The sequence below is a fragment of the Gorilla gorilla genome, chromosome 15 (genome assembly GCF_029281585.2).
Source record: "Gorilla gorilla gorilla isolate KB3781 chromosome 15, NHGRI_mGorGor1-v2.1_pri, whole genome shotgun sequence".
NCBI classification, from domain to species: Eukaryota; Metazoa; Chordata; class Mammalia; order Primates; family Hominidae; genus Gorilla; species Gorilla gorilla.
The window spans coordinates 80,490,473-80,516,680 of record NC_073239.2 but is presented as its reverse complement, the minus strand read 5'-3'; the positions used below and the strand labels follow the sequence as shown (position 1 = coordinate 80,516,680).

Sequence of the window (26,208 nt, the reverse complement as noted above, 5' to 3'; positions counted from 1 at the left end):
AGAGACAGTATAGTATAGGAATTAATAGCATGGACTCTGGAATAAGAATGCCTGAATTCAGAAACTAGATTTACTGCATATTAGCTGTGCTTTTCTCATCAGTAAAATGGATATAATAGTACTTTGGGATTGTCATGAGGTTGTCATCATCATTAAAATTTCAGTAATAGGCTGGGCGTGATGGTTCATGCCTATAATCCCAGCGCTTTGGGAGGCCAAAGCAGGAGGATTGCTTACATACAGGAGTTCAAGTATGTGAGACCGTGTTTGTATTAAAAAAAAAAAAAAAAAAAAAAAAGATGTTTAAAAATTTCAGCAGTGGCCGAGTGCGGTGGCTCACACCTGTAATCCCAGCACTTTGGGAGGCCAAGGTGGGTGGATCACAAGGTCATGAGTTCAAAACCAGCCTGGCCAACATGTTGAAACCCCATCTCTACTAAAAAATACAAAAATTAGCTGGGATGGTGGTGGACACCTGTAATCCTAGCTACTCGGGAGGCTGAGGCAGAGAATTGCTTGAATCCAGGAGGTGGAGGTTGTAGTGAGCCGAGATCACGCCACTGCACTCCAGTCTGGGCAACGGAGTGAGACTCTTGTCTCAAAAAAAAAAAAAAAAAAAATTCAGCAGTATAAAAAAGAGCTGGAATACACAAAAAATAAATAGTATGAAAGAAATGACTAAAATTTAGGTATTTTAATACAAGAGCTTCTGGCTCTTGAAATTTACTTTAAGTTTTTTAAAACAATGAATAACATTAAGAGGTTGGAATCATTGTGTTTTGGAGTTTTTTGGGTTTTTTTCTCACTTGTCCCCTAAGAAGTTACAGGATGCCACCTCTGCAAGCAGATTTGGAGTTTTAAAACTACATGTTTCAGATCTGTTCACCGCTGATTGACTGATGCAGCCAAATGTAGGTTTTCCTGATCAGCAGATAGCCTTTCATCTGGTGATTGGTAGGCTGCGACTCCTTTCATTTTATGGCTATACCATCCTGTAGGACCAAGGAGTCTTCTCCATCGAGCCAGCAGATGAGCAAAGAAAAGGTGGAGAAAACCCATTACCTCTTAATCCTACCCTAACTGTAGCATAAATTGCTTCCACTGGCAAAAACTAGTGACATACTGGGGCTGAGACAGTCCTTGCTGGAGGACCTGGAATCTGTCCGTTCATCTGAGATCCCATTGAATGTCCTATACCAAATCCCATTCCAACAAGTCCCAGGTATATTCCACTCTTACGGGCTGCTTCTCATTTCCCAAACTGAGCCTGGAGACATTAGAAAATAGCCCTACCAACTCTTCATGCCTTTGCTGAGCTCCTGCAGTAGTAAGTAGGAGTACTTACTACTTCTGAGAGATTTTTTGAGGTTGCCTACCAACTCCCTCAGTTTGCTTCTTTCCAAATTTGGGAGTTTTTGTGAGAATTCTTGAAACTTGGCTAGGCATGGTGGCTCTTGCTTGTTGGGATTACAACACTTTGGGGCACTTTGGGAGGCCGAGGCGGATGGATCACCTGAGGTCAGGAGTTCGAGACTAGCCTGGCCAACGTGGCGAAACCCGGTCTCTACAAAAAATACAAAAATTAGTCAGGTGTGGTGGTGCACCCCTGTAATCCCAGCTACTCAGGAGGCTGAAGCAGGAGAATCGCTTGAACCCGGGAGGCAGAGGTTGCAGTGAGCAGAGATCCCACCACTACACTCTAGCCTGGGCGACAGAGGAGATTCCGTCTCAAAAAAAAAAAAAACCTTGAAATTTTATTTTTACCTTTCCTTAGTACTGCTTTGGGGAAGGGGATATTGGCATATGGAAAGAGATTCTGTTGGCTCTGCTGTGTAATTTCCAGTTTATTATGAAGCTAGATTAGGGACGTGACTAGGGCAGAGATTGTTGGTGGTAGCCCTGATTGGCCTGCTAGAACCATCTCAGGTCTAGAGATGAGTTTGACTGAAGGGCTTTTCAGCATTGGGACATTCCTAGTGTGTTAGTACCACAAATATTTTTCTGTCTAGAACTATAAACATTGATGATATGTTAAAAATTTTTTGTTGGCCAGGCACGGTGGCTCATGTCTGTAATCCCAGCACTTTGGGAAGCTGAGGTGGGCGGATCACTTGAGCTCAAGAGTTCGAGACCAGCCTGGGCAACATGGTGAAACCCCATCTCTACTAAAAATACAAAAAATTAGCCGGACGTGGTGGTGCGCGTCTATAATCCCAGCTACTCGGGAGGCTGAGTCAGGAGAATTGCTTGAACCCAGGAGGCAGAGGTTGCAGTGAGCCGAGATTGTGCCACAGCACTCTAGCCTGGGGGACAGAGCCAGACCCTGTCTCAAAAAAAAAAGATTTTTTTTGGGGGGATAATGTTAGGTTTACAGAAAAGTTGCAAAAATAGTACAGAGTTCCTGTATACCCTTCACCCAGCCTCCCTAATGTTAACATAACCGTGGAACATTTGTCAAAACTAAGAAATTAACATTGGGATAATACTATTAACTAAATGACAGACTTTATTTGGATTTCACCAGGTCTTCCATGAATGTCCTTTTACTAGTCCAGGATCTAATCAAGGATACCATATTGAATTTCGTCATCACATCATCATGGTCTCCCCCAATCTGTGATGATTTGTTGGTCTTTCTTTCTTTTTCATGATCTTAAAGCTTTTTTTTTTTTTTTTTTGCGACAGGGCCTGGCTCTGTTGCCCAGGCTGGAGTACAGTGACGCGATCTTGTCTCACTGCAACCTCCGCCTCCTGGGTTCAAGTGATTCTCATGCCTCAGGCTCCTTAGTAGCTGGGACTACAAGTGTGTGCCACCACTCCCAGCTAATTTTTGTGTTTTTAGTAGAGATGGGGTTTCACCACATTGGCCAGGCTGGTCTCAAACTCTTGGCCTCAAGATCTGCCTGTCTCAGCCTCCCTGAGTGCTAGGATTGCAGGCATGAGCCACTGTGCCTGGTCTGATCTTGAAACTTTTGAAGAGTACTGGCCAGGTATTTGTAGAATATCCCTCAAATTGGCCAGGCACAGTGGCTCACGCCTATAACCCCAGCACTTTGGGAGGCCAAGGCGGGCAAATTACAAGGTCAGGAGTTCGAGACCAGCCTGGCCAACATGGTGAAACCCCCATCTCTACTAGAAATACAAAAATTAGCCACGCGTGGTGGTGCACACCTGTAATCTTAGCTACTCAGGAGGCTAAGGCAAGAGAATTGATTGAACCCAGGAGGTGGAGGTTGCAGTGAGCCGAGATTGCACCACTGCACTCCAGCCTGGCTGACAGAGTGAGACTCCCTCTCAAAAAAAAAGAAAAGAAAAGAATATCCCTCAAATTGGGTTAGTTTGAGGTTTTCTCATGATTAGACTGGGGTTTTCTATTTGGGGAAGAATATAACAGAGGTGAATGAAATGCCTTTCTTATCACATCATACCGGGGGTTCATGATAGGAACATGACATATTGCTGATGATGTTACCCTTGATCAGTTGGTCACAGTGATGTCATCTGAGCTTCTCCACAATGAGGTTACTGTCTTTTACCCTTTCTGTACTCTATTCTTTGGATGCGGGTAACTAAGTCCAGCCTACATTCAAGGGGAGGAGAATTCAGCTCTACTTTCTACAGGGGTATATCTATATATGTTATATTTGAGTTCTGTAAGGAAGATTTGTTCGTTCTCCCTCATTTATTTATTTACTGATTCATTTTTGTCAGTATGGACTCATGGATATTTATTTTATTCTTTGGATTGTAATCCAAGAGTTTTTTTTTTTTTTTTTTTTTTTTAAGACAGAGTCTTACTCTGTCGCCCCGGCCAGAGTGCAGTGGTGCGACTGTGGCTCACTGCAGCCTTCACCTCCCAGGTTCAAGTGATTCTCCTGCCTCAGCCTCCCAAGTAGCTGGGATTACATGCGTGAGCCACTGCGCTCAGATGAGTATTGTTATTTTGTTGTTAAGATTGTTTTAGATTGGCCAATGGAGTTCTTGGCTCCTATGTCTTTTTGTTTTTCCTTTTAAACTCTTCTTTCTCCAAGGAACTCAAGGGCGTTTTTAATAGTTTAAATCCTAAACATTCTGATTGGTATCTAAGATAAGAATCTTGGGAGAGTTCACTGAGAACGTCGGGCAGTGAAACACAGTCATCTTTTGAAACATATTGAAGTTCATATGCTTTTTTGGTTTTGTTTTATTTTATTTTATTTTATTTTTTTGTTGAGACAGTTTCTGTCTGTCTCCAGCCTGGAGTGCAGTGATGCGATCTTGGCTCACCATAACCTCTACCTCCCAGGTATAAGCAATTCTCCTGCCTCAGCCTCCCATGTAGCTGGGATTATAGGTGGGCGCCACCACCCTTGGCTAATTTTTGTATTTTTGGTAGAGACAGGATTTCACCATGTTGGCCAGGCTGGTCTCCAACTCCTGAGGCTCAGGTGATCTGCCCGCCTCGGCTTCCCGAAGTGCTGGGATTACAGGCGTGAACTACCACGCCCGGCCATATGCTCTTTAGAGGTGTGTTTTTCATTATAAAATGAAAAATCTAAGAAAGTACCAGCTCAATTTGGTGTGGCTATAGTTTATTCAGATTTGAGAGTTGTTTATTTGATATTGTGTTCATGAAGGTTGCATGTTGTTTTTTTAAATAGTTAATATAAAAGTAACTAAACTGTGTTAAGTTTCTGAACAGGTGTAAGAATCGTAGCTTTTAAAATGTGAAATGAATTTAAATGACTAAATCAAATGAAATGAAAATTAGGAAGGAAATTAATATTTGTTGCATATTTTCTTTATGACAAGCATTGTACCTTCTGCATACTTCTGCTTTGTGTTTCTATCACCTCTGTCCTAGTACCAGTCTTCGTTTTTGTTTTTTTGGTTTTTTTTTTTGAGATGGAGTTTTGCTCTGTTGCCAGGCTGGAGTGCAGTGGTGCGATCTCGGCTCACTGCAGCCTCTGCCTCCCGGCTTCAAGCAATTCCCTTGCCTCATTCCCCTGCCTCAGCCTCCCGAGTAGCTGGGACTACAAGCGCACCACCACACCCAGCCAATTTTTTGTATGGGGTTTCACCATGTTGGCCAGGATGGCCTAGATCTCCCAACCTCGTGATCTCCCACCTCAGCCTCCCAAAGCGCTGAGATTATAGGCGTGAGCCACCGAGGCACCGCACCCAGCCACCTGTCTTCCTATATTGTAATTGTTTACTTTTCTGTCTCCCAACTTCTTAAAGGCAGAAGGCATGGTCTTCATCCAAATTGCCAGCACTAGGGGTTTTGCTTCTTAAAGCTACTTGTGTGTGTGTGTGTGTGTGTGTGTGTGTGCGCGCGCGTGCGTGTGTGTGCATGCACCACACTGGCTGGTTTTTGTTGAGATACTTCACTGCAGTATTTACACTGTACTCCAAATTGACAATCTCTGAAAATATTAATATTTATAAGAAACTAGTAACATTGTCTCCTGGGACAGGAAAGGGACTTGAGGACAGAGATGTTCTAAGATAGTTTGGGGACCTTTTTAATTTTGGACCATTGACTATGTTGTATATTCAAAAATATAAATACATTGTTAAAACATACAGAAACTTACTAGACAGATTTTTTTATTTTTTATTTATTTATTTATTTTTTTTTTGAGAAAGAGACTTACTCTGTTGCCCAGGCTTGTCTTGAACTCCTGGCTGCAAGTGATCCTCCTGCCTCAGTCTCCCAAAGTGCTGGGATTACAGGCGTAAGTCACCATGCCCAGCCAGAGGGAATTCTATATTAAGTTGTTTTTTGTTTGTTTGTTTGTTTTGTTTTGTTTTTGAGGCAGAGTCTCACTCTATTGCTCAGGCTGGAGTTCAATGGCACAATCTCAGCTCACTGCAACCTCCACCTCCCAGGTTCAAGTGATTCTTCTGCCTCAGCCTCCTGAGTAGCTGGGATTACAGGCATGCACCACCACACCCAGCTTATTTTTGTATTCTTAGTAGAGATGGGATTTCACCATGTTGGCCAGGCTGGTCTCAAACTCCTGACCTCGTGATCTGCCCGCCTTGGCCTCCCAAAGTGTTGGGATTACAGGCATGAGCCACTGTGCCCGGCCTTGTAATCCCAATACTTTGGGAGGCCAAGGCAGGCAGATCACCTAAGGTCAGGAGTTTGAGACCAGCTTGGCCAACGTGGTGAAACCCTGTCTCTACTCAAAATACAAATATTAGCCAGGCATGGTGGTGGGTGCCTGCTACTTGGGAGGCTGAAGCAGGAGAATCATTTGAACCTGGGAGGCAGAGGCTGCAGTGAGCCAAGGTCGCACCACTGCACTTAAGCCTGGGTGAGAGTGAGACTCCATCTCAAAAAATAAAGTAAGATAAATTAGATCATTTTGCTGGTTTGTTTTCTTATTTTTTTTGATGTGTTTAGTTAGAATCAGGGATCCTACCATTATTACTGAGCATAGATTTTTGTAGAGAGTCTTCTGAGAGTTCCTCTGTGTATCTCATTTTTCCTTTTTATTTTTGAACAAAAACAATAAGGGAGCGAGGGAGAACAAAAGATCAAAGTACCCCTCCCTTTTTTCTTTCTGAGACAGAGTTTTGCTCTGTCATCCAGGCTGGAGTGCAGTGGTGTGATCTCAGCTCACTGCAACCTCCACATCCCGGGTTCAAGCAATCCTTGTACCTCAGCCTCCCGAGTAGTACAGGAGTGCGTCACCACACCTGTATAATTTTTCTGTTTTTAATAGAGATGGGGTTTCACCATGTTTGCCGGGCAGGTCTCAAACTCCTGACCTCAAGTGATCTGCCCACCTTGGCCTCCCACAGTGCTGGAATTACAGGCATGAGTCACCATGCCCATCCCAAAGTCACCCTTTTTAATATGAATGAAGACCAGGTGCAGTGGCTCACATCTGTAATCCCAGCACTTTGGGAGGTCAAGCTGGATCACTTGAGCCCAGGAGTTCGAGAGCAGCCTGGGCAACATAATGAGACCTAGTTTCCAGAAAAAAAAAGTTTAAAAATTGGTCAGATGTGGTGGTGTGTGCCTGTAGTCCCAGCTACTTGGGAGGCTAAGGCAGGAGGATCACTTGCACCTGGAAGGCTGAGGCTGCAGTGAGCTGTGATTGTACCACTCCAACTCCAGTGAGGGCAACGGGATGAGATCCTATATCCAAATAAATTAATTAAATAATGTGAATGAAATTTAACTTTATTTTTTATTTTATTTATTTTTTTTTGAGAGGAAGTCTTGTTCTTGTCCCCCAAGGTGAAGTGCAATGGCACAATCTCGGCTCATGGCAACCTCCATCTCCAGGGTCCAAGCGGTTCTCCTGCCTTAGCCTCCCGAGTAGCTGGGATTACAGGCACCTACCACCACGCCTGGCTAATTTTTTTATACTTTTAGTAGAGACAGGGTTTCACCATGTTGGCCAGGCTGGTCTTGAACTCCTGACCTTGTGATCCGCCTGCCTCTACCTCCCGAAGTGCTGGGATTACAGGCATACGCCACTGCTCCCAACCCTAGAAATTTGACTTTTTAAAAAATGTTTCTTAAATCTTTATTTATAGGGGCCTCTTACATTAAGTCAGTACTTGGTGATATACCCAAGACTTTATTTGATTATCTCTAATTAGTTAGGGTGGTTCTGGCTGCATTTACAAAAGTTCTGCTGCAAACTGACTTAAATGATCAGAAGATGTTGAAGCTCAGATACGGTGTAAAAGCACTGTTCATTAGTTGGCTAGGGACCACTTTAGAGTTAGTGTTTCATATCTGGGTACGTTTAGTTGGGAAGGGAATGCATGCCCAGATTGCCCAAAATGTAAGGTTTCTGAACTGGTAAAGGGGGTGGGATTACTATAATTGGTTTGAGCTAATCAGGATCTGCCCCTGGAGCTGGGACCAGTCCGGAAATTATATTGACGCCACATGTGAGAGTGGGGTGTTGGGAAGGAAGAATTTGAAGAGTTTCATCATTTTGTCCATTGGGGTTTTCTTTTCTTTTCTTTTCTTTTTTTTGAGACAGAGTCTCACACTTGTTGCCCAGGCTGGAGTGCAAATGGTGTGATCTTGGCTCACTCCAACCTCCACCTCCTGGGTTCAAGCGATTCTCCTGCCTCAGCCTCCCAAGTAGCTGGAACTACAGACATGCACCACCACGCCCAGCAAATTTGTATTTTTAGTAGAGATGGGGTTTCACCATGTTGGCCAGGCTGCTCTCAAACTCCTGACCTCAGGTGATCCACCTTTCTTGGCCTCCCTAAGTGCTGGGATTACAGGCATGAGCCACTGCTGCGCCCTGTCTAGGGTTTCTTTCCTTTTTCTTTTTTTTTTTTTTTTTGAGTCAGACTTTCGCTCTTGTTGCCCAGGCTGGAGTGCAATGGCGCCATCTTGGCTCACTGCAAACTCCGCCTCCTGGGTTCAAGCGATTCTCCTGCCTCAGCCTCCCAAGTAGCTGGGATTACTGGCATGCGCCACCACACCTGGCTAATTTTGTATTTTTAGTAGAGATGGGTTTTCTCCATGTTGGTGAGGCTGGTCTCGAACTCCCGACCTCAGGTTATCCGCCCGCCTTGGCCTCCCAAAGTGCTGGGATTACAGATGTGAGCCACCATGCCTGGCCTGGGGTTTCTTAATTGCCCTTCAGTAAAATATGTATAACTGACTTCTCCATCCCTGATAACTTTTGGGGAATATAATTGTGCTGGATAATGTGCATGTGGGGATTTCTGTTACTGTTCTCTACTCCATGCACATTCCATAATAAAAAGTTTTATCATGCCTGTAATCCCAGCACTTTGAGAGGTGGAGGCGGACAGATCACGAGATCAGGAGATGGAGACCATCCTGGCTAATACGGTGAAACCCCGTCTCTACTAAAAATACAAAAAAATTAGCCGGGCATGGTGGTGGGCACCTGTAGTCCCAGCTACTTGGGAGGCTGAGGCAGGAGAATGGCGTGAACCCGGGAGGCAGAGCTTGCAGTGAACCGAGATGGTGTCACTGCAGTCCAGCCTGGGCAACAGAGCAAGACTCCGTCTCAAAAAAAAGTTTTAAAGAGAAAAGTAGATCACATGAAAAATTGAAAGTAAAGGATGATTGCTTATTGTAGCTCTTTTCTGGGTTATTACATGTTTTTACAATCATACACTGCTTCCTTTCTCGTCTGATACATAGAATTTACATGTAATTCCTCCTCTAAAGCCTCATGGGCATATCCCTGGATTAAAGTTGACAGGAGTACTTTAATACTTACATAGAAGATCAATAGCTTAACATTGGAATGAACACAGATTTACAGGTTTTGAAGTTACAACTTGAATTTCAAACCAGACTCCTCCAATATGTTCATTTAGTAGCTATGAGAGCAAGGGCAAATTAGTCTCTCTGAGCTTCAATTTCCTTTGTAAAATAGTGATAATAATATCTGCCTCATAGGGTTAAATGATTAGGATTTAAAAACTGGATAGAAGTTTCAAGCATATAGCCTAGCATTTGGTGAACTCCAGTTATGATTACAGTCATTCATTGCCTAACAATGAGAATTGGGTCATTAGGCAATTTCATCCTGGGAACATCATGGAGTATACTGTACTTACCCAACCTAGATAGTATAGCCTACTACATACTCGGGCTGTACAGTATGACCTACACTACGCTGTACAGCATTTTACTCTACTGAATACTGTAAGCAGTTGTAACACAATGGTAAATACTTGTAGATCTAAACATAAAAAGGTATAATAAAATTATGGTATAAATGATAACAAATGGTATACCTGTAGAGAGCACTTGCCGTGATACTTTTTCCTCTTTTGTAATAATACTTAGCTTAAAACACAAACACATTGTACAGCTGTACAAAAATATTTTCTTCATATATCCTTATTCCATAAGCCTGTTTCTACTTTAATTTTTATTTTATTATTTTCTAATTTTACTTTTAAAACTCTTTTGTTAGAAATTGAGACACAGGCTGGGGACAGTGGCTCATGCCTGTAACCTCACCACTTTGGGAGGCTGAGGCAAGAAGATTGCTTGAGCCCAGAAGTTTGAGACCAGCTTGGTCAAAATAGTGAGACCCTGTCTCTACCAAAAATACAAAAATTAGCTGGATGTGGTGGCCTGAGCCCGGGAGGTTGAGGCTGCAGTGAGCCATGATGGCGCTACTGTGCTGAGTGATGGAACAAGACCCTGCCTCCAAAAAAAAAAAAGAAGAAAAAAGACACACACATTAGCCTAGGCCCACACACGGTCAGGTTCATCAATTTTGTGGTCTTCTACTCCATGTCTTATCCCACTGGAAGGTTTTTAGGAGCAATAACACATGGAGTTGTCATCTTCTTTGAGAACAGTGCGTTCTGGAATACCCTTTGAAGGACTTGCCTGAGGCTGTTCACAGTTAACTTCCTTTTAATAAGTAGAGAAAGTACACTCTAAAATAATGATTAAAAGTATAGTCTTGCCGGGCATGGTGGCTCATGCCTGTAATCCCAGCACTTTGGGAGACTGAGGTGTGTGGATCACCTGAGGTCAGGAGTTCGAGATCAGCCTGGCGAACGTGGTGAAACCCTGTCTCTACTAAAAACACAAAAATTAGCTGGGCATTGTGGCATATGCCTGTAATCCCAGCTACTTGAGGGGCTGAGGCAGGAGAATCTCTTGAACCCGGGAGGCAGAGGTCGCAGTGAGCTGAGATGGTGCCACTGCACTACAGCCTGGGTGACAAAGCGAAACTCTGTCTCAAAAAAAAAAAGTATAGTATTGGACTTTTAAACCAGTAACATAAACCCGTAACATAGTCCTTTATTGTCTTTGTGAAGTATTATGTACTGTACATAATTGTATGTACTATACTTTTATATGACTGGCAGTGCAATAGGTTTGTTTATACACGCATCACCACAGACACGAGTAATGCATTGTGCCATGAATTTGCAGGGACCACAATTAGATGATGGAACTTTCCCAGCTCATATGTGTGTGTGTGTGTGTGTGTGTGTGTGTGTGTATGTGTGTGTATATATATGTGTGTATGTATATATATGTGTGTGTGTGTATTATATATATATAGAGAGAGAGAGAGAGAGAGAGACAGCACGTCTTGCTCTGTCGCCGAGGCTGGAGTGCAGTGGTGCAATCACAGCTCCCTGCAGCCTTAGCCTCCCGGGCTCAAGCATTCCCCTGCCTCAGCCTCCCCAGTAGATGGGACTATAGGCGTGCACCACCATGCCTGGCTAATTTTTGTATTTTTTGTGTAGAGATGGGGTTTCGTTATGTTGCTCAGGCTGGTTTCAAACTCCTAGGCTAAAGTGATCTGCCCGCCTTGGCCTCCCAAAGTGCTGGGATTACACACATGGGTTACCACACCTGGCCTCCATTATAATCTTAACTATCATAAATGTGGTCTGTCGTTGACCGCAGCGTCCTTACGTGGTGATTTTAATGTGTGAAAGTTGAATCAGTTAGGCATTAATGTATTCAGCAACCACTTATTAACAAATAAGCAAGAAAGAGTTAGGTAATAAGTTCACCACTAAAACAGGACTTTTTAAAAATTATATTGAGTGAAAAGAGCAAATTGCAAGAAAGATACATATAAATATGGTGCCATTATTCTAAATTCTTAATTATTGGAGTGAAGTTTTACTTGTGTCTGTAATGTTCCATTTTGTTAAACTGAGGCAGATACAGTAAAAAATGTTAATATTTGTTAAGTATAGGTGGTACATGTTTGGGTGTCTGTTATATTTTTTTCTACACCTTTGTATATTTGAAATACTTCATAAACATTTTAAATTTTGTCAGTTTTTTTTTTGAGGCAGGGTCTTGCCCTGTTGTCCTGGCTGGAGTGCAGTGCCATGATCTTGGCTCATTGCAGCCTCCACCTCCCGAGCTCAAGCAGTCCTCCCGAGTAGCTGGGACTACAGGCGTGCACTACAACACCTGCCTCATTTTTGCATTTTTTTGTAGAGATGGGGTTTAGCCTTGTTGCCCAGGCTGGTCTCGAACCCCTGGGCTCAAGCAGTCTGCCTGCCCTGGCCTCTCAACGTGCTGGGATTACAAGAATGAGCCACTACACCTGGCCATCATTTTTAATTTTTAAATTAGTGAAACAGGATAAGGATGTGATAGGAAATGACAGGGGCTTTTTCACGTTGATTGGCGGGGGAGAGACTCTCTCTGGGCAGGTGACATATGCTGAGACCTGAATAACAGGAAGGAGTCACTCATGCAGACATGCAGGGAAAGAATACTCCAGGCAAACAGCTGTTGCTGCAGTCCTGAGGCAGGAGCAAGCCTGACGTGTTCAAGGTAAGGCTATTTCGTCTGGCGGGAAAACCACAGAACAGTTGTACTGTGCTAGTTACCTCAGCACCTGTGGAGGTGACTACCCCAGCGTTACTAGAAAATGGTCATTTCATGTCTGAATACTTAAGTTGAAGGAAGCACACCATTTTTAGAGCTACCTAATGCTTCCACGGAGTTTCTCATGTAGGGCTTACAGACTGATGGGGTCCTATCAGAAGGCTACAGAAGCTGGCTTAAAGGGTCTTAATGGCCAAGTCCAGACACTTTGAGCATCAAAAAGCAACAAAGCAATAGATTATGATACACAGTTTTTAAGAATCGTGATTTCCTAGTCAAAGAAACAGAGAAAGGAAAAAAGCTCTTGTTTATAGAAGAATGCCTGCTAAGGTAGAAAGAATGATAGAATTAGAAAAGGACTGTTTTGCAGATTCTAGCATAATCATTGATTTAGGCAAGGATAATTAGTAGATCCTGAACTCTTTGGATGAAAGTTGTTGAAGAAAAGGATATTCAAAAAATTCCGTGACATGAAAAACAGAAGGTTGGAGAGATGCTGTTATGGTGAAGTATTTAGGAATGGAGTGATACTTTGTCTGCAGCTAACTCTCATCAAAAGGTTCATTTTTAAAAAGCAGTGGGGTGTGTGTGTGTGTGTGTGTGTAGAGAGAGAGAAAGCAAATGTGGCAAGAAGTTAACAGTGAACCTAGAAGGTGAACTGTGTGTGTGCATTAGTGCTTTTTGTGTGTGTGCACTTATAAATGTTGAAAATTAATGAGCTGTGATGCCATCTCCAAAGGAAAAATAAGTAAAAATAAATGTTGAAAATTAAAAGTTGGAGGGAATGCTTATTTCTATTTTAAACCCAAATCCAGGCCGGGCGTGGTGACTCACGCCTGTAATCCCAGCACTTTGGGAGGCCGAGGCAGGCAGATCACGAGGTCAGGAGGTCAAGACCATCCTGGCTAACACAGTGAAACCCCATCTCCACTAAAAATACAAAAAAATAAAATAAATTTTAAAAAACCCAAATCCAACTTACTAATATTTTTTGCTGTTTGATGTAATTGTGCTATTTGGAGCTCTCTGATAGATCCAAATTCTCCCTTATATGGTGATACTGGTAATTTTTATATTACATCTTTTTTTTTTTTTCTTTGAGATGGAGTTTCACTCTTGTTGCCCAGGATGGAGTGCAATGGTGCGATCTCGGCTGACCGCAACCTCCTCCTCCTGGGTTCAAGCGATTCTCCTGCCTCAGCCTCCCGAGTAGCTGGGATTACAGGCGTGTGCCACCACGCCTGGCTAATTTTGTATTTTTAATAGAGATGGGGTTTTTCCATGTTGGTCAGACTGGTCTCGAACTCCCGACCTCAGGTGATCCGCCCGCCTTGGCCTCCCAAAGTGCTGAGATTACAGGCGTGAGCTACCATGTCCAGCCATCTTTTTTTTTTTTTTTTGAGTAGGAATCTCACTCTGTTGTTCAGGCTGGAGTGCAGTGGCAAGACCTTGGCTCATTGCAGCCTCTACCTCAAGCAGTTCTCCTGCCTCAGCCTCCCGAGTAGCTGGATTACAGGTGTGCACCACAACATCAAGCTAATTTTTGTATTTTTAGTAGAGACGGGGTTTTACCATGTTGACCAGACTGGTCTCGAACTCCTGACCTCGATGATCCCTGCCTTGGCCTCCAGAAGTGTTGGGATTACAGGCACGAGCCACCATGCCTGACCTATTACATCTATTGTGTAGGTACTATGATATGCCATACATTGTGCAGAACACATGGCATGCATTAGTTAATCCTCCTAACAGTTCTTGAGTGAGTACTCATTTCTCCTTTTAAAGATGAAAAGACAGATGCTTAAGAAGATATCACTAAAGCAACAGAAAAAACATTTCATCTTAAGAATGAAAATGAATTTGTTAGACAGGCTAGAAAGAATATTCACTGATGAGAAAGCACAATAGAAGAATTTATTTTATTTTTTTCATTAGTTATCATTAGTTTATTATAAAAGAGAAATATGGAAAGTATTTACATGATGAAAGATTTCAGAACTTCAGTGGAATGGGCAGCTTCATGTTGATGCTATTTCAATAGTGACTTATTTCAGTCTACGTACTTTCCAAGAATGTCACCATCTCTAAATAGGAAATAATCCTTGTCATCTAGAACTACTTTGGTGCCTCCATATTATGGGAGAAGAACTTTATCTCCAACTTTCACACGAACTGGTTGAATCTCTCCACCCTTTCCTTTAGAACCCGATCCAACAGCGACTACTGTTGCTTGCAATACTTTTCCTTGAGATTTTTCTGGAAGCATAATGCCTCCTTTGGTTACAGTTTCAACAGCACTCCTTTCAACCAATACTCGGTCAAAGAGTGGAAGAAACTTAAACGCTTGTCCTGCCATGACTCCCTCCGCCTCAGACTTGTACTCTGCTCTAGTGTCAAGAATTTATTATAGTGTTACTAGGCATGCATGTTTTTCTGGCCTTGAACTTGTCCTACATACAGCCCACCCTGGAGAGGCAATCTAGTATGGTGGTTTAGAGCACAGTCCGTGAAGCCTGAAGCCAGAATGCCTAGGTTCAAATCCCAGTTCTACTATCACAAGCTGCTACTGCCTTAGAAGCACTTCTCCAGGATTCTATACTGGGAACCTCTGTTGTATTCGTTTCCTGTTGCTGCTATAACAAATTACTTGCAAACTTAGTTGTTTGAAATAACATTAAGTTTATTATCTTAACGGTTCTGGAGGTCTGAAGTCCAAAATGGATGTCACTGGGCTAGAATTAAGATGTCAACAGGGCTGCATTTCCATTTGGAGGCTTAGAGGAAAATCTTTTCTTGCTTTTTAGTTTCTAGAGGCCACCCTCAGCCTCTGTCTTCAAAACCAGCAACATTGTATCTCTCTGTGTCTTTGCCTTTCTTCTATGGGAACCTCTTCCTCTGACTCTTCTGCCTCCCTCTTCCACTTTTGAAGACAGTTGTTACCATATTGGGCCACGGTGATAACAGATAATCTAGGATAATCTCCCTATTTTAAGGTTAGCCTTAAATTAGGCTGATAAGCAACCTTAATTCCATGTACAACTTCAGTTTTCCTTTGTAACCTAACATATTCACAGATTCCAGGGATTAAGGCATGAATATTTTTGGGAAACCTTTTTTTTTTTTTTTTTTTTTTTGCCTACATATCTATGTTTAAATTCTAAAGTTGTGTAAGGCAGCTGGGGCCAGGAGAAGATTATTCCAAAGTGGAGATCCTTGCCAATCCTGAAGATGACTTGAGTAGAACCAGTAATTGGGTTTGAGCTAAAAGGAACTACTGGGTGGCGTATGTACATGTTTTTTATTCTCTTACTAGCATAAAATATATATAGTAAATTCAGCATTTTTTTTTCTTTTTTGAGGCAGGATCTCACTTTATTCCCCAGGCTGGATGACAACGACATGATCATGGATCACTGTAGTCTCAACTTCCTGGTCTCAAGCAGTCCTCCTACCTCAGCCTCCTGAGTAGCTAGGACTACAGGCATAGGCCACCATGCCCTGCTAATTTATTTTTTGAAGAGACGGCGGGGGGTCTCCCCATGTTGCTCAGGCAGGTCTCTAATGCCTGGCCTCAAGCAGTCCTCCTACCTCAGCCTCCCAAAGTGCTGAGATTACAGGTGTGAGCCACCACTCCTGGTAGTGAATTCAGTATTAAAGAGTGATTGAATTAGAAGGCAACTGAGTTTTAGTTACATCATAGGAAGGAAATGATTATAGTATTAGAATACATTTCTGTTGATTGATTGAGTCATGCCAGCCCTCAGAGGAAAATGTTCTTGATTTAATTGCAATTTTAGAGAAACTTCAAGTTAAATTTTTTTATGTATCTCCATTGTTAAGCATTAATTTTTATTTTTATTATTATTATTTTTTACAGAGTTTTACTACCCTTGGATGCTGCTGTTGACATGGAAAAGATTGAGGAACAATTTGCTAATCTGCACATTGTTAAATGTTCCTTAGGAACCAAAGAGCCCACTTACCTTCTTGGTATAGACACATCAAAGACTGTCCAAGCAGGAAAGGAAAACTTGGTTGCTGTTTTATGTTCTAATGGATCAATCAGAATATATGATAAAGAAAGGTTAAATGTACTACGAGAATTTAGTGGATATCCTGGACTTCTTAATGGAGTCAGATTTGCAAATTTCTGTGACAGTGTATATTCAGCATGTACTGATGGCACTGTGAAATGTTGGGATGCTCGAGTAGCCAGAGAAAAACCTGTTCAGCTCTTCAAGGGTTACCCTTCCAATATTTTTATCAGTTTTGATATTAATTGTAATGATCATATTATTTGTGCTGGTACAGAAAAAGTTGATGATGATGCATTGTTGGTGTTTTGGGATGCAAGGATGAATTCTCAGAATTTATCTACAACTAAAGACCCACTTGGTGCATATTCAGAGACACATAGTGATGATGTCACTCAAGTACGTTTCCATCCCAGCAATCCCAACATGGTAGTCTCAGGTTCATCTGATGGCCTGGTAAATGTATTTGATATTAATATTGATAATGAGGAGGATGCACTGGTTACAACCTGTAACTCAATTTCATCAGTAAGCTGTATTGGTTGGTCTGGGAAAGGTTATAAACAGATTTACTGCATGACACATGATGAAGGATTTTATTGGTGGGATCTTAATCATCTGGACACTGATGAACCAGTTACACGTTTGAACATCCAGGATGTCAGAGAAGTAGTTAACATGAAAGAAGATGCTTTGGACTATTTGATTGGTGGCCTATATCATGAAAAGACAGACACATTGCATGTTATTGGAGGAACAAACAAAGGAAGGATTCATTTGATGAACTGCAGCATGTCAGGACTGACCCATGTGACTAGCCTTCAGGGAGGGCATGCTGCTACAGTCCGTTCTTTCTGTTGGAATGTGCAAGATGATTCTTTGTTGACTGGAGGAGAAGATGCACAGTTGTTACTTTGGAAACCTGGAGCTATAGAGAAGACCTTTACAAAGAAAGAGAGTATGAAAATAGCATCCTCTGTGCACCAACGAGTACGAGTTCATAGTAATGATTCTTATAAGAGAAGGAAAAAGCAGTGATAATGCATTTGGCACTTTGTTTGGTAGGTTTTATAGTTTCAAATAGTCCTTCTTGTTTACTACATGTTTAAAGCTTTATGTAAAAACAAGCCAGTTAGCAAACAGTCCTGGAAAAATATGGTGAGAATGGTTTAATTCCAGTCTTCACATATTCTAAAAAATTTTAAAGCCTCTAGGTATAAAATCAGTGAGTTGAAAGTAAAATTTCTCATTTAAAGAACCCATCTGTTAATGTAGTAAATGTTGGCTTTAAAGAAATAGCTCTGATAAGGACTTTTTAGAAGGAAATACTTGGTAAAACTTAATAAAACAGGTGGTTGGCTGCATTTTTTAAGGCCAGTTTTTTACATTTTAAATTGTCTTTATTGTGTATAAAACCAGATCAGACTATATGCTTCATCTGAGGAGCATCTATATGTTTAATACACCTAATGTATTATGTTGGAGTATTTAAATGTAAGTATTTTAATGAGTAAATAGAATTAAGCTTTTTTAGAAATAAAATGATAGGCATCTATGTAAAGTGAGAAAAATATGTTTAGTAAATATTTGCATCTTTAATATTAGTAAGTAGTAAACAGGTGTTTTGCTGATTGAAAGGAAGTTATGTTGGTAATTTGAGACTCAAAAGTGAAATACAAAAATGAAAATATTTATAATAGGACTCGACTTGGAGAAATTGCTGTTCTTCCTGTTGTCCAAACCATAAATCTGAGGATAACCTGGACTTTTCTCTTTCCTCTTCTCCTAACCAGTTTTTCACCAAGTCCTGTGCCATTTCATCTCCTAACGTCTGTCAGTTATCCTTTTGCCTTTACCTCACCACTATTACCCTAGAGAAGACTTTCATTATTTCTCATCTGGATTACCAGCTCGATCTCTAATCTGCTTCAGTTCATCCTTCTTGCTACTTCTAGGCTAAACATCAAAAACAGATCTGGTAGGGGCGGGGAAATGAGGGGGAAGAAACAAAAACGTGATGGTGCCTCATGCTGCTTAAAATCTTCAGTACATTGATGTTTTGATGGAGGACTACATAAGCGTTAAAAATTGTGTTTTTCAGAATCTTTAAAATAAAAGACAGTGCTATGTAGTGAATAAAAAAATTAGTTTGAAAGATATCTGGAGAAATCACATTCATAAAACAATTGGAAGTGAAACTATTAAAACATTAGGGCTTTTTAAAATTAAAAATATTTAAAATTCAAAAGTAATTAATAGTGTTGGAAGATGCGGGTGAGAAAATATTCCTGAAAGTAGAACTGAAAGAGACAAAGAGAAAAGATGAAAGCCACAGAAGATAAATACAGGAGTCAAAACCAGACTAACAGTTTCAGAAAGTGAAAAAAGTTAAAAAAGAAATGGGGGCAGTGGGTTATTAGAAATAACATAAATGGCTGGTATGGTTTGTCTGTGTCCTCAGCCAAATTTCATCTCGAATTGTAATCCCCATAATCCCCACGTGTCTAGGGAGAGACCTGGTGGGAGGTGATTAGATCATGGGGATGGTTTCCCCTACGCTGTTCTCCTGATAGTGGGTGAGTTCTCACAAGATCTGATGGTTTTATAAAGGGCTCTGCCCCTTTAACTCCTCACTCTTTCTCCTGAAGCCTTGTGAAGAAGGTGCTTTGCTTCCCCTTTTCCTTCCTCCATGATTGTAAGTTTCTTGAGGCCTCCCTGGCCATGCTGAACTCTTCAGTCAATTAAACACTCTTTCCTTTATAAATTACCCAGTCTTGGGCAGTTATTTATAGAGTGTGAAAATGGACTAATATAGTGGCTATTCCAGAACTTCAATCTTTAGATTGAAAGGCACAGCAGAGTGTCAAGTGTAATGAATGAAAAAGATCCACATCAAGGCATAGCACTGTGAAGTTTCAGAACCCCCAGAGTAAATAGAAAATCCTGCAAGTGTCCGGAAAAAAAAAAAATCACTCAGGAACAGATTTACAGTTGTGTTAGACTCATTAGCAAATCTGGATGACAAAAGATGGTGGATCAATGCCTTCAGAGTTCTGAGGACAGATTGCTACCTATTTGAATTTACAGCTCTCCAAACTCATGCAGCAAATAGATGATAAATTTTTTGAGATATCCCTTGTCAAATGAATATTTCCTAGTTGTTCTCTGAACCTCAGGAACCAAGTTGATACAGCTAACAAAGTATCCATTTGTAACCAAACTCTCATTGGCTAAACCCAGGAAATAGGAATTCTATGACCAGTCAGGCTGTCTTCACGCGTGAAGTTAAAAACATTGCAGGTTGGCTGGGTGCGGTGGCTCACGCCTGTAATCCCAGCACTTTGGGAGGCCGAGGCAGGCAGATTACCTGAGGTCAGGAGTTCAAGACCAGCCTGGCCAACATGGTGAAACCCCGTCCCTACCAAAAATACAAAAATTAGCTAGGCATGGTGGCACATGCCTGTAATCTCAGCTACTTGAGAGGCTGAGGCAGAAGAATTGCTTGAGCCTGGGAGGCAGAGGTTGCAGTGAGCCAAAATTGTGCACCATTGCACTCCAGCCTAGACAACAAGAGCGAGACTCTATCTCAAAACAAAACATTGCAGGCATACAAAATCTCAAACTTCACTCTTCATGCCGTTTTTTTCAAAGGCTGCTGAAGGATACACTCCACAGAAATTAAGGAAGTAAATCAAGGAAGAGCAGAGATAGCAAAAATCAGGGAACCAACCTAGCATTGTGGCAAGATAACAGCTTTGCAGCACTATATTCAGTCCAGACTGGAGCAAGACAGAGGTTATCAGGAGGGAGATGTCCAGGGAGAAAATTGAACTTATAGGTTACCCAATGCATTTGACCATGTGGAGAACATTGTAAATAGTATAAGTGGATTTAACTCATCAATTGAAAGAGACCCTTAAAAAGGTTGGTGCAAAAGTAATTGCACCAACCCATAGAATACTAACCCATAGAATGAGAGAAAATGTTGGCAAATCATAGATAAGGAACTTGTGTCCAGAATATACGGAGAAATCTTACAACTCGATATTGAAAAGACAACCCAATTTTTAAATTGATCAAAGGATCTGGATAGACATTTCTCCAAAGAAGATACACAAATGGACAGTATGCACATGCAAAGATACTCAATATCATTAGCAGAGAAATGCAAACCAGAACACTTTACACCCATTAGGATGGCTATAATATTAATAAAAATTGTGTCTTCTGAAGATCTGGAGAAATCAGAACCTTTATACACTGCTGGTGGGAATGTAAAATGGTGGAGCTGCTTTGGAAAACAGTCCAGAAGTTCCTCAGGGAGTTGTACAGTTGCCATTTGACCTGGCAATTCCACTCCTAGGTATATGCCCAGAAAAATTGAAAACATATGTCCACACAAGAACTTGTACATGAGTGTTCATAGTAACATTCATACTAGCCAAAAGGTGGAAAGAATCCAAGTGTTCATCAGTAGATGAATGGATAAACAATGTGGGCGGTGCACACGGCTTTCGGGCTTTTTTCGGGCAGGCAGGTGCGCTCTGGCGAGGTAGGAGCAATGTGGGCTGGAAACGCCTGGCGCGCCGCGCTCTCCGGGGTGCCCTGCGGCCGCAGCGCGCAGTCAGTGCTGGCCCAGCTGCGCGGCATTCTGGAGGGGGAGCTGGAAGGGATCCGCGGAGCTGGCACCTGGAAGAGTGAGCGGGTTATCACGTCACGTCAGGGGCCGCACATCCACGTGGACGGCGTCTCCGGAGGAATCCTCAACGTGCCAACAACTACCTGGGCCTGAGCAGCCACCCCGAGGTGATTCAGGCAGGTCTGCAGACTCTTTGGAGCTGGCCTTAGCTCGGTCCGCTTCATCCGTGGAACCCAAAGCATCCACAAGAATCTAGAAGTAAAAATAGCCCGCTTCCACCAGCGGGAGGATGCCATCCTCTATCCCAGCTGTTGTGACGCCAACGCCGGCGTCTTTGAGGCCCTGCTGAGACCCGAGGACGCAGTCCTGTCGGACGAGCTGAACTGTGCCTCCATCATCCACTGCATCTGCCTGTGCAAGGCCCACAAGTACCGCTATTGCCACCTGGACGTGGCCGACCTAGAAACCAAGCTTCAGGAGGCCTAGAAGCATCGGCTGTTCCTGGTGGCCACCGATGGGGCCTTTTCCATGGATGGCGACATCGTGCCCCCGCAGAAGATCTGCCGCCTCGCCTCTAGATATGGCGCCCTGGTCTTTGTGGATGAATGCCATGCCACTGGCTTCCTGGGACTCACAGGACAGGGCACAGATGAGCTGCTGGGTGTGATGGGCCAGGTCACCATCATCAACTCCACCCTGGGGAAGGCCCTGGGTGGTGCATCAGGGGGCTACACGACAGGGCCTGGGCCCCTGGTGTCACTGCTGCTGCCCAGCCCTACCTCTTCTCCAACAGTCTGCCACCTGCTGTTGTTGGCTGCACCTCTAAGGCCCTAGATCTGCTCATGGAGAGCAACACCATCGTCCAGTCTATGGCTGCCAGGACTCAGTGGTTCTGTAGTAAGATGGAAGCTGCTGGATTCACTGTCTCAGGAGCCAGTCACCCCATCCGCCCTGTGATGCTGGATGATGCCCAGCTGACCTCGCATGGCGGATGACATGCTGAAGAGAGGCATCTTTGTTATTGGGTTCAGCTACCCTGTGGTCTCCAGGGGCAAGGCCCAGATCCGGATACAGATCTCAGCATTGCACAATGAGGAAGACATTGACTACCACGTGGAGGCCTTCGTGGAAGTGGGGCGGCTGTACAGGGCACTACCCTGAGCTCTGAGTAGGGACAAGCAGAGCCAAGGTCCACCTACTGCCATAGGGTTAAAGGAGGTTTTCGATCAGCCCAGACCAGAGGCTCTGAGCCCTGAACCAGAGTCCCAGAGCTGGGCTGGGATGTGGCCTGTGCTGAGGGCTGTGAGAATGTGAAACAACAGTATGAAAATTGGCTGTGAAAAAACAAAACAGAACAAAACAAACAACATGGTATATCCATTCAGTGGAATATTATTCAGCCATAAAAATGAATGAATTTTTTTTTTTTTTTGAGACAGAGTCTCACTCGGTCACCCAGGCTGGAGTGCAGTGGTGAGATCATGGCTCACTGTAACCTCCCACCTGAGCCTCCCAAGTAACTGGGACTACAGGAACACACCACCACACCTGGCTAACTTTTTGTATATCTATTTTTAATTTTTGTAGTGATGGGATTTTGCCACGTTGCCTAGGCTGGTCTCAAATTCCTGGGCTGAAGCACTCTGCCTGCCTCAGCCTTCTAAAGGGCTGGGATTACAGGTGTGAGCCAGCACACCCGGTCCCTACTGTAGGTTTTTATTATATAAACTTTCACCAAGTTTAAGTACTGTATTGCTAACTTAGCCAGGCATGGTGGTGCACACCTGTAGTCCCAGCTACTTGGGAGATGAGGCAGGAGAATCGCTTGAACCCGGGAGGTAGAGGTTGCAGTGAGCTGAGATCACACCACTGCACTGCAGCCTGGGTGACAGAGTGAGACTCTGTCTCAAAAAAAAAAAAAAAAAATCATTCATTTTTATGGCTGAATAATATTCCACTGAATGGATATACCATGTTGTTTGTTTTTTTCTGTTTTGTTTTTTCACAGCCAATTTTCATACTGTTGTTTCACATTCTCACAGCCCTCAGCACAGGCCACATCCCAGCCCAGCTCTGGGACTCTGGTTCAGGGCTCAGAGCCTCTGGTCTGGGCTGATCGAAAACCTCCTTTGACCCTATGGCAGTAGGTGGACCTTGGCTCTGCTTGTCCCTACTCAGAGCTCAGGGCAGTGCCCTGTACAGCTGCCCCACTTCCACGAAGGCCTCCACGTGGTAGTCAATGTCTTCCTCATTGTGCAATGCTGAGATCTGTATCCACATCTGGGCCTTGCCCCTGGAGACCACAGGGTAGCTGAACCCAATAACAAAGATGCCTCTCTTCAGCATGTCATCCGCCATGCGAGGTCAGCTGGGCATCACCCAGCATCACAGGGCGGATGGGGTGACTGGCTCCTGAGACAGTGAATCCAGCAGCTTCCATCTTACTACAGAACCACTAGGTCCTGGCAGCCGAGTGAGACTGTGTCTCAAAACAAACACCAAAACCTACAGTAAACATTATATTTAGTGGAGAAATGTTAGATTAAATGCATTCCTTTTGAGACGACGACTCACTGGGGAGGCTTATAGTAGTATGGATCCTAATTAATGCTATAAGGAAAGAAAAACAATTACAGCATGTAAGGATTGGAAGAGAAGAGAAAACCTCTCCTTTGCAAATGATATCTACCTAAAAAATTCAACAATCAACAAACTATTCTAACTCTTAAGAGATTCGGCAAGGTCGGCAGTATAAATAAGATCAGCCAATGAAAATCCAAAGCATATCATTTCACAATAGGTATAAAAATGTAAAATATCAAGGAATTAACCAAGGTTACACAAGGTCTATTTGAAGAAAGCTTTAAAAATTCTAATGAAGACCTAGAAAATAACCTAAGAAACATTCTGTGCTTCCAATGAGATGACAATATTATAAAAGTGAACATTCTAAATTTAATGTGAAAAAGCAGATTACATTAATCCCGATAAAAATTCCAGTTGGATTTTTTGATGAACTCAAGCTTACTTTAAAATTTGTATGGAAGGGCCGGACACAGTGGCTCACGCCTGTAATCCCAGCCCTTTGGGAGGCCGAGGCGGGATGATCACAAGGTCAGGAGTTCGAGACCAGCCTGGCCAATATGGTGAAACACTGTCTCTACTTAAAAAATACAAAAATTAGCTGGGTGTGGTGGCAGGCGCCTGTAGTCCCAGCTACTCGGGAGGCTGAGGCAGGAGAATCACTTGAACCCAGGAGGCGGAGCTTGCAGTGAGCCGAGATCACTCCACTGCACTCCAGCCTGGACGACAGAGCGAGACTCCGTCTCAAAAAAAAAAAAAAAAATGTAAATGGATGCACCTATTCTGGAGAGCAAGAACATACCTAAGTGTTCATGTACTCTCTGACCTAGCAATTACACTGCTTGGTGTAATATCCTAAAGAGATTTTCATAAAGGTCCATTATTGGGAATTATTTTTGACATCATGGGGTCGGAGACAACCTGGATATCTACACCTGGAGAGAGGTAAAAATGTGGTGGATGTACACAGTGAAGTAACAATAGTTAAAAACCACAGACAAGATGTACACTTAGCCATATGGCTCAATCATAAAAAATAGTACCCAGTGAAAGCAGTAAGAATGCATGTGTGGGGAAAACCATTTATATTAATTAAAATATTACAACTAACAGTTCACTTTATGCAAGAACTCATAACAATTTTATATATTAACACCATAGAATGGTTACCTGGCATGGGGGAGAAGGGAATGGAAGTGGGTATAGAAATAAAACAGAGGGAGTCGGGCGGATCATTTGAGGTTGGGAGTTCAAGACCAGCCTGGCCAACATGATGAAACCCCATCTCTACTAAAAATACAAAAATTAGCCGGGCGTGATGGTGCACACCTGTGATCCCAGCTACTCGGGAGGTTGAGGCAGGAGAATTGCTTATACCTGGGAGGCAGAGGTTGCAGTGAGCCGAGATGGTGCCATTGCACTCCAGCCTTGGCAACAGAGTGAGACACCGTCTCAAAATTAAAAAAAAAAAAAAAAAAAGGAAGAAAAAAGGAAAAAGGGAGTAAGACAGAGGGAGAAAGAGAAGAAATTTGAAAAGAAAGTCACTTTGAATGAATATTGGTGTGTTTGGGAGCTAGTAATAGGCATACAGAAAACATACAAATGTGGCCAGACTAAGTGGCTCACTTCTGTAACCCCACCACTTTGGGAGGCTGAAATAGGAGGATCACTTGAGTTCAGGAGTTCGTGACCAGCCTGGGCAATATAGTGAGACCCTATTCCTACATAAAATTTTAAAATTCTGGCGAGGCATGGTGGCTCATGCCTGTAATCCCAGCACTGTGGGAGGCTGAGGCAGGTGGATCACCTGAGGTCAGGAGTTTGAGACCAGCCTGCCCAACATGGCGAAAGCTAGTCTCTACTAAAAATACAAAAATTAGTTTGGTGTGGTGGCAGGAACCTGTAATCCCAGCTACTCAGGAGGCTGAGGCAGGAGAATTGCTTGAACATGGGAGGTGGAGGTTGCAGTGAGCCAAGATCGCACCATTGCACTCCAGCCTGGGCAACAGAGTGAGACTCCATCTCAAAAAAACAATAAAAAAAATTACCTCACATAAGTTCAGAAGTAGGACATTTCCAGGATTGGTCGTGAGCAAGAATCCAAATTCTTACCTTTTTTCTTTTTGGGGAGTTGGGGTCTCACTGTGTTGCCCAGGCTGGTCTTCAACTCCTGGGCCTGGGGGATCTTCCCACTTCAGCTTTCCAAGTAGCTGGGACTACAGATGACTGCCACCCCACCCAGCTCTCCATTTTTTTGTTCTGCAAATCTTCAGCTTGTCAGCTAGTTACCTTCAAGTTCATAAGATGACTGTAATAGTGCCAGTGATCATGTCCACATTCAACAACATCCAGTGGAAGAGGGTCTGTTTCTTTGCCTATGATTCTCGTTTTTTTTTTTTTTTTAGACAGAGTATCATTCTGTTGCCCAGGCTGGAGTACAGTGGCACAATTAGCTCACTGCAGCCTCGAACTCCTGGGCTCAAGTGATCCTCCTGCTTCAGCCTCCCAAAGTGTTGGTTTACAGGTGTGAGCCAATGTGCCCAACCAGGAGAAAATCTTGTACCTCTTGTGAACTCACTTGCAACACTGCTTTAGTCCAACTACCACCACAATTA

General features: G+C 43.0%; 1 protein-coding gene and 2 pseudogenes across 8 annotated transcripts in view; 2 read left to right on the top strand and 1 right to left on the bottom strand.

The window, feature by feature from the left end:
* Positions 1 to 19,138, top strand: part of WDR89 (WD repeat domain 89) — a 44,588-nt gene extending 25,450 nt beyond the window's left edge. For all 8 annotated transcript variants that reach the window (XM_019010204.4, XM_055362008.2, XM_055362006.2 and 5 more), the window contains one exon: positions 16,215 to 19,138. In XM_019010204.4, coding sequence (XP_018865749.3) covers positions 16,246 to 17,409 — 1,164 coding nt within the window. In that variant the 5' untranslated portion in view covers positions 16,215 to 16,245 and the 3' untranslated portion in view covers positions 17,410 to 19,138. The remainder of the gene's footprint in view (positions 1 to 16,214) is intronic.
* LOC101140604 (10 kDa heat shock protein, mitochondrial-like) lies at positions 14,251 to 14,706 on the bottom strand (annotated as a pseudogene).
* A 92-nt stretch (positions 19,139 to 19,230) lies between the features above and the next one.
* Positions 19,231 to 22,171, top strand: LOC101140242 (2-amino-3-ketobutyrate coenzyme A ligase, mitochondrial-like; annotated as a pseudogene).
* Positions 22,172 to 26,208: the final 4,037 nt, after the last annotated feature.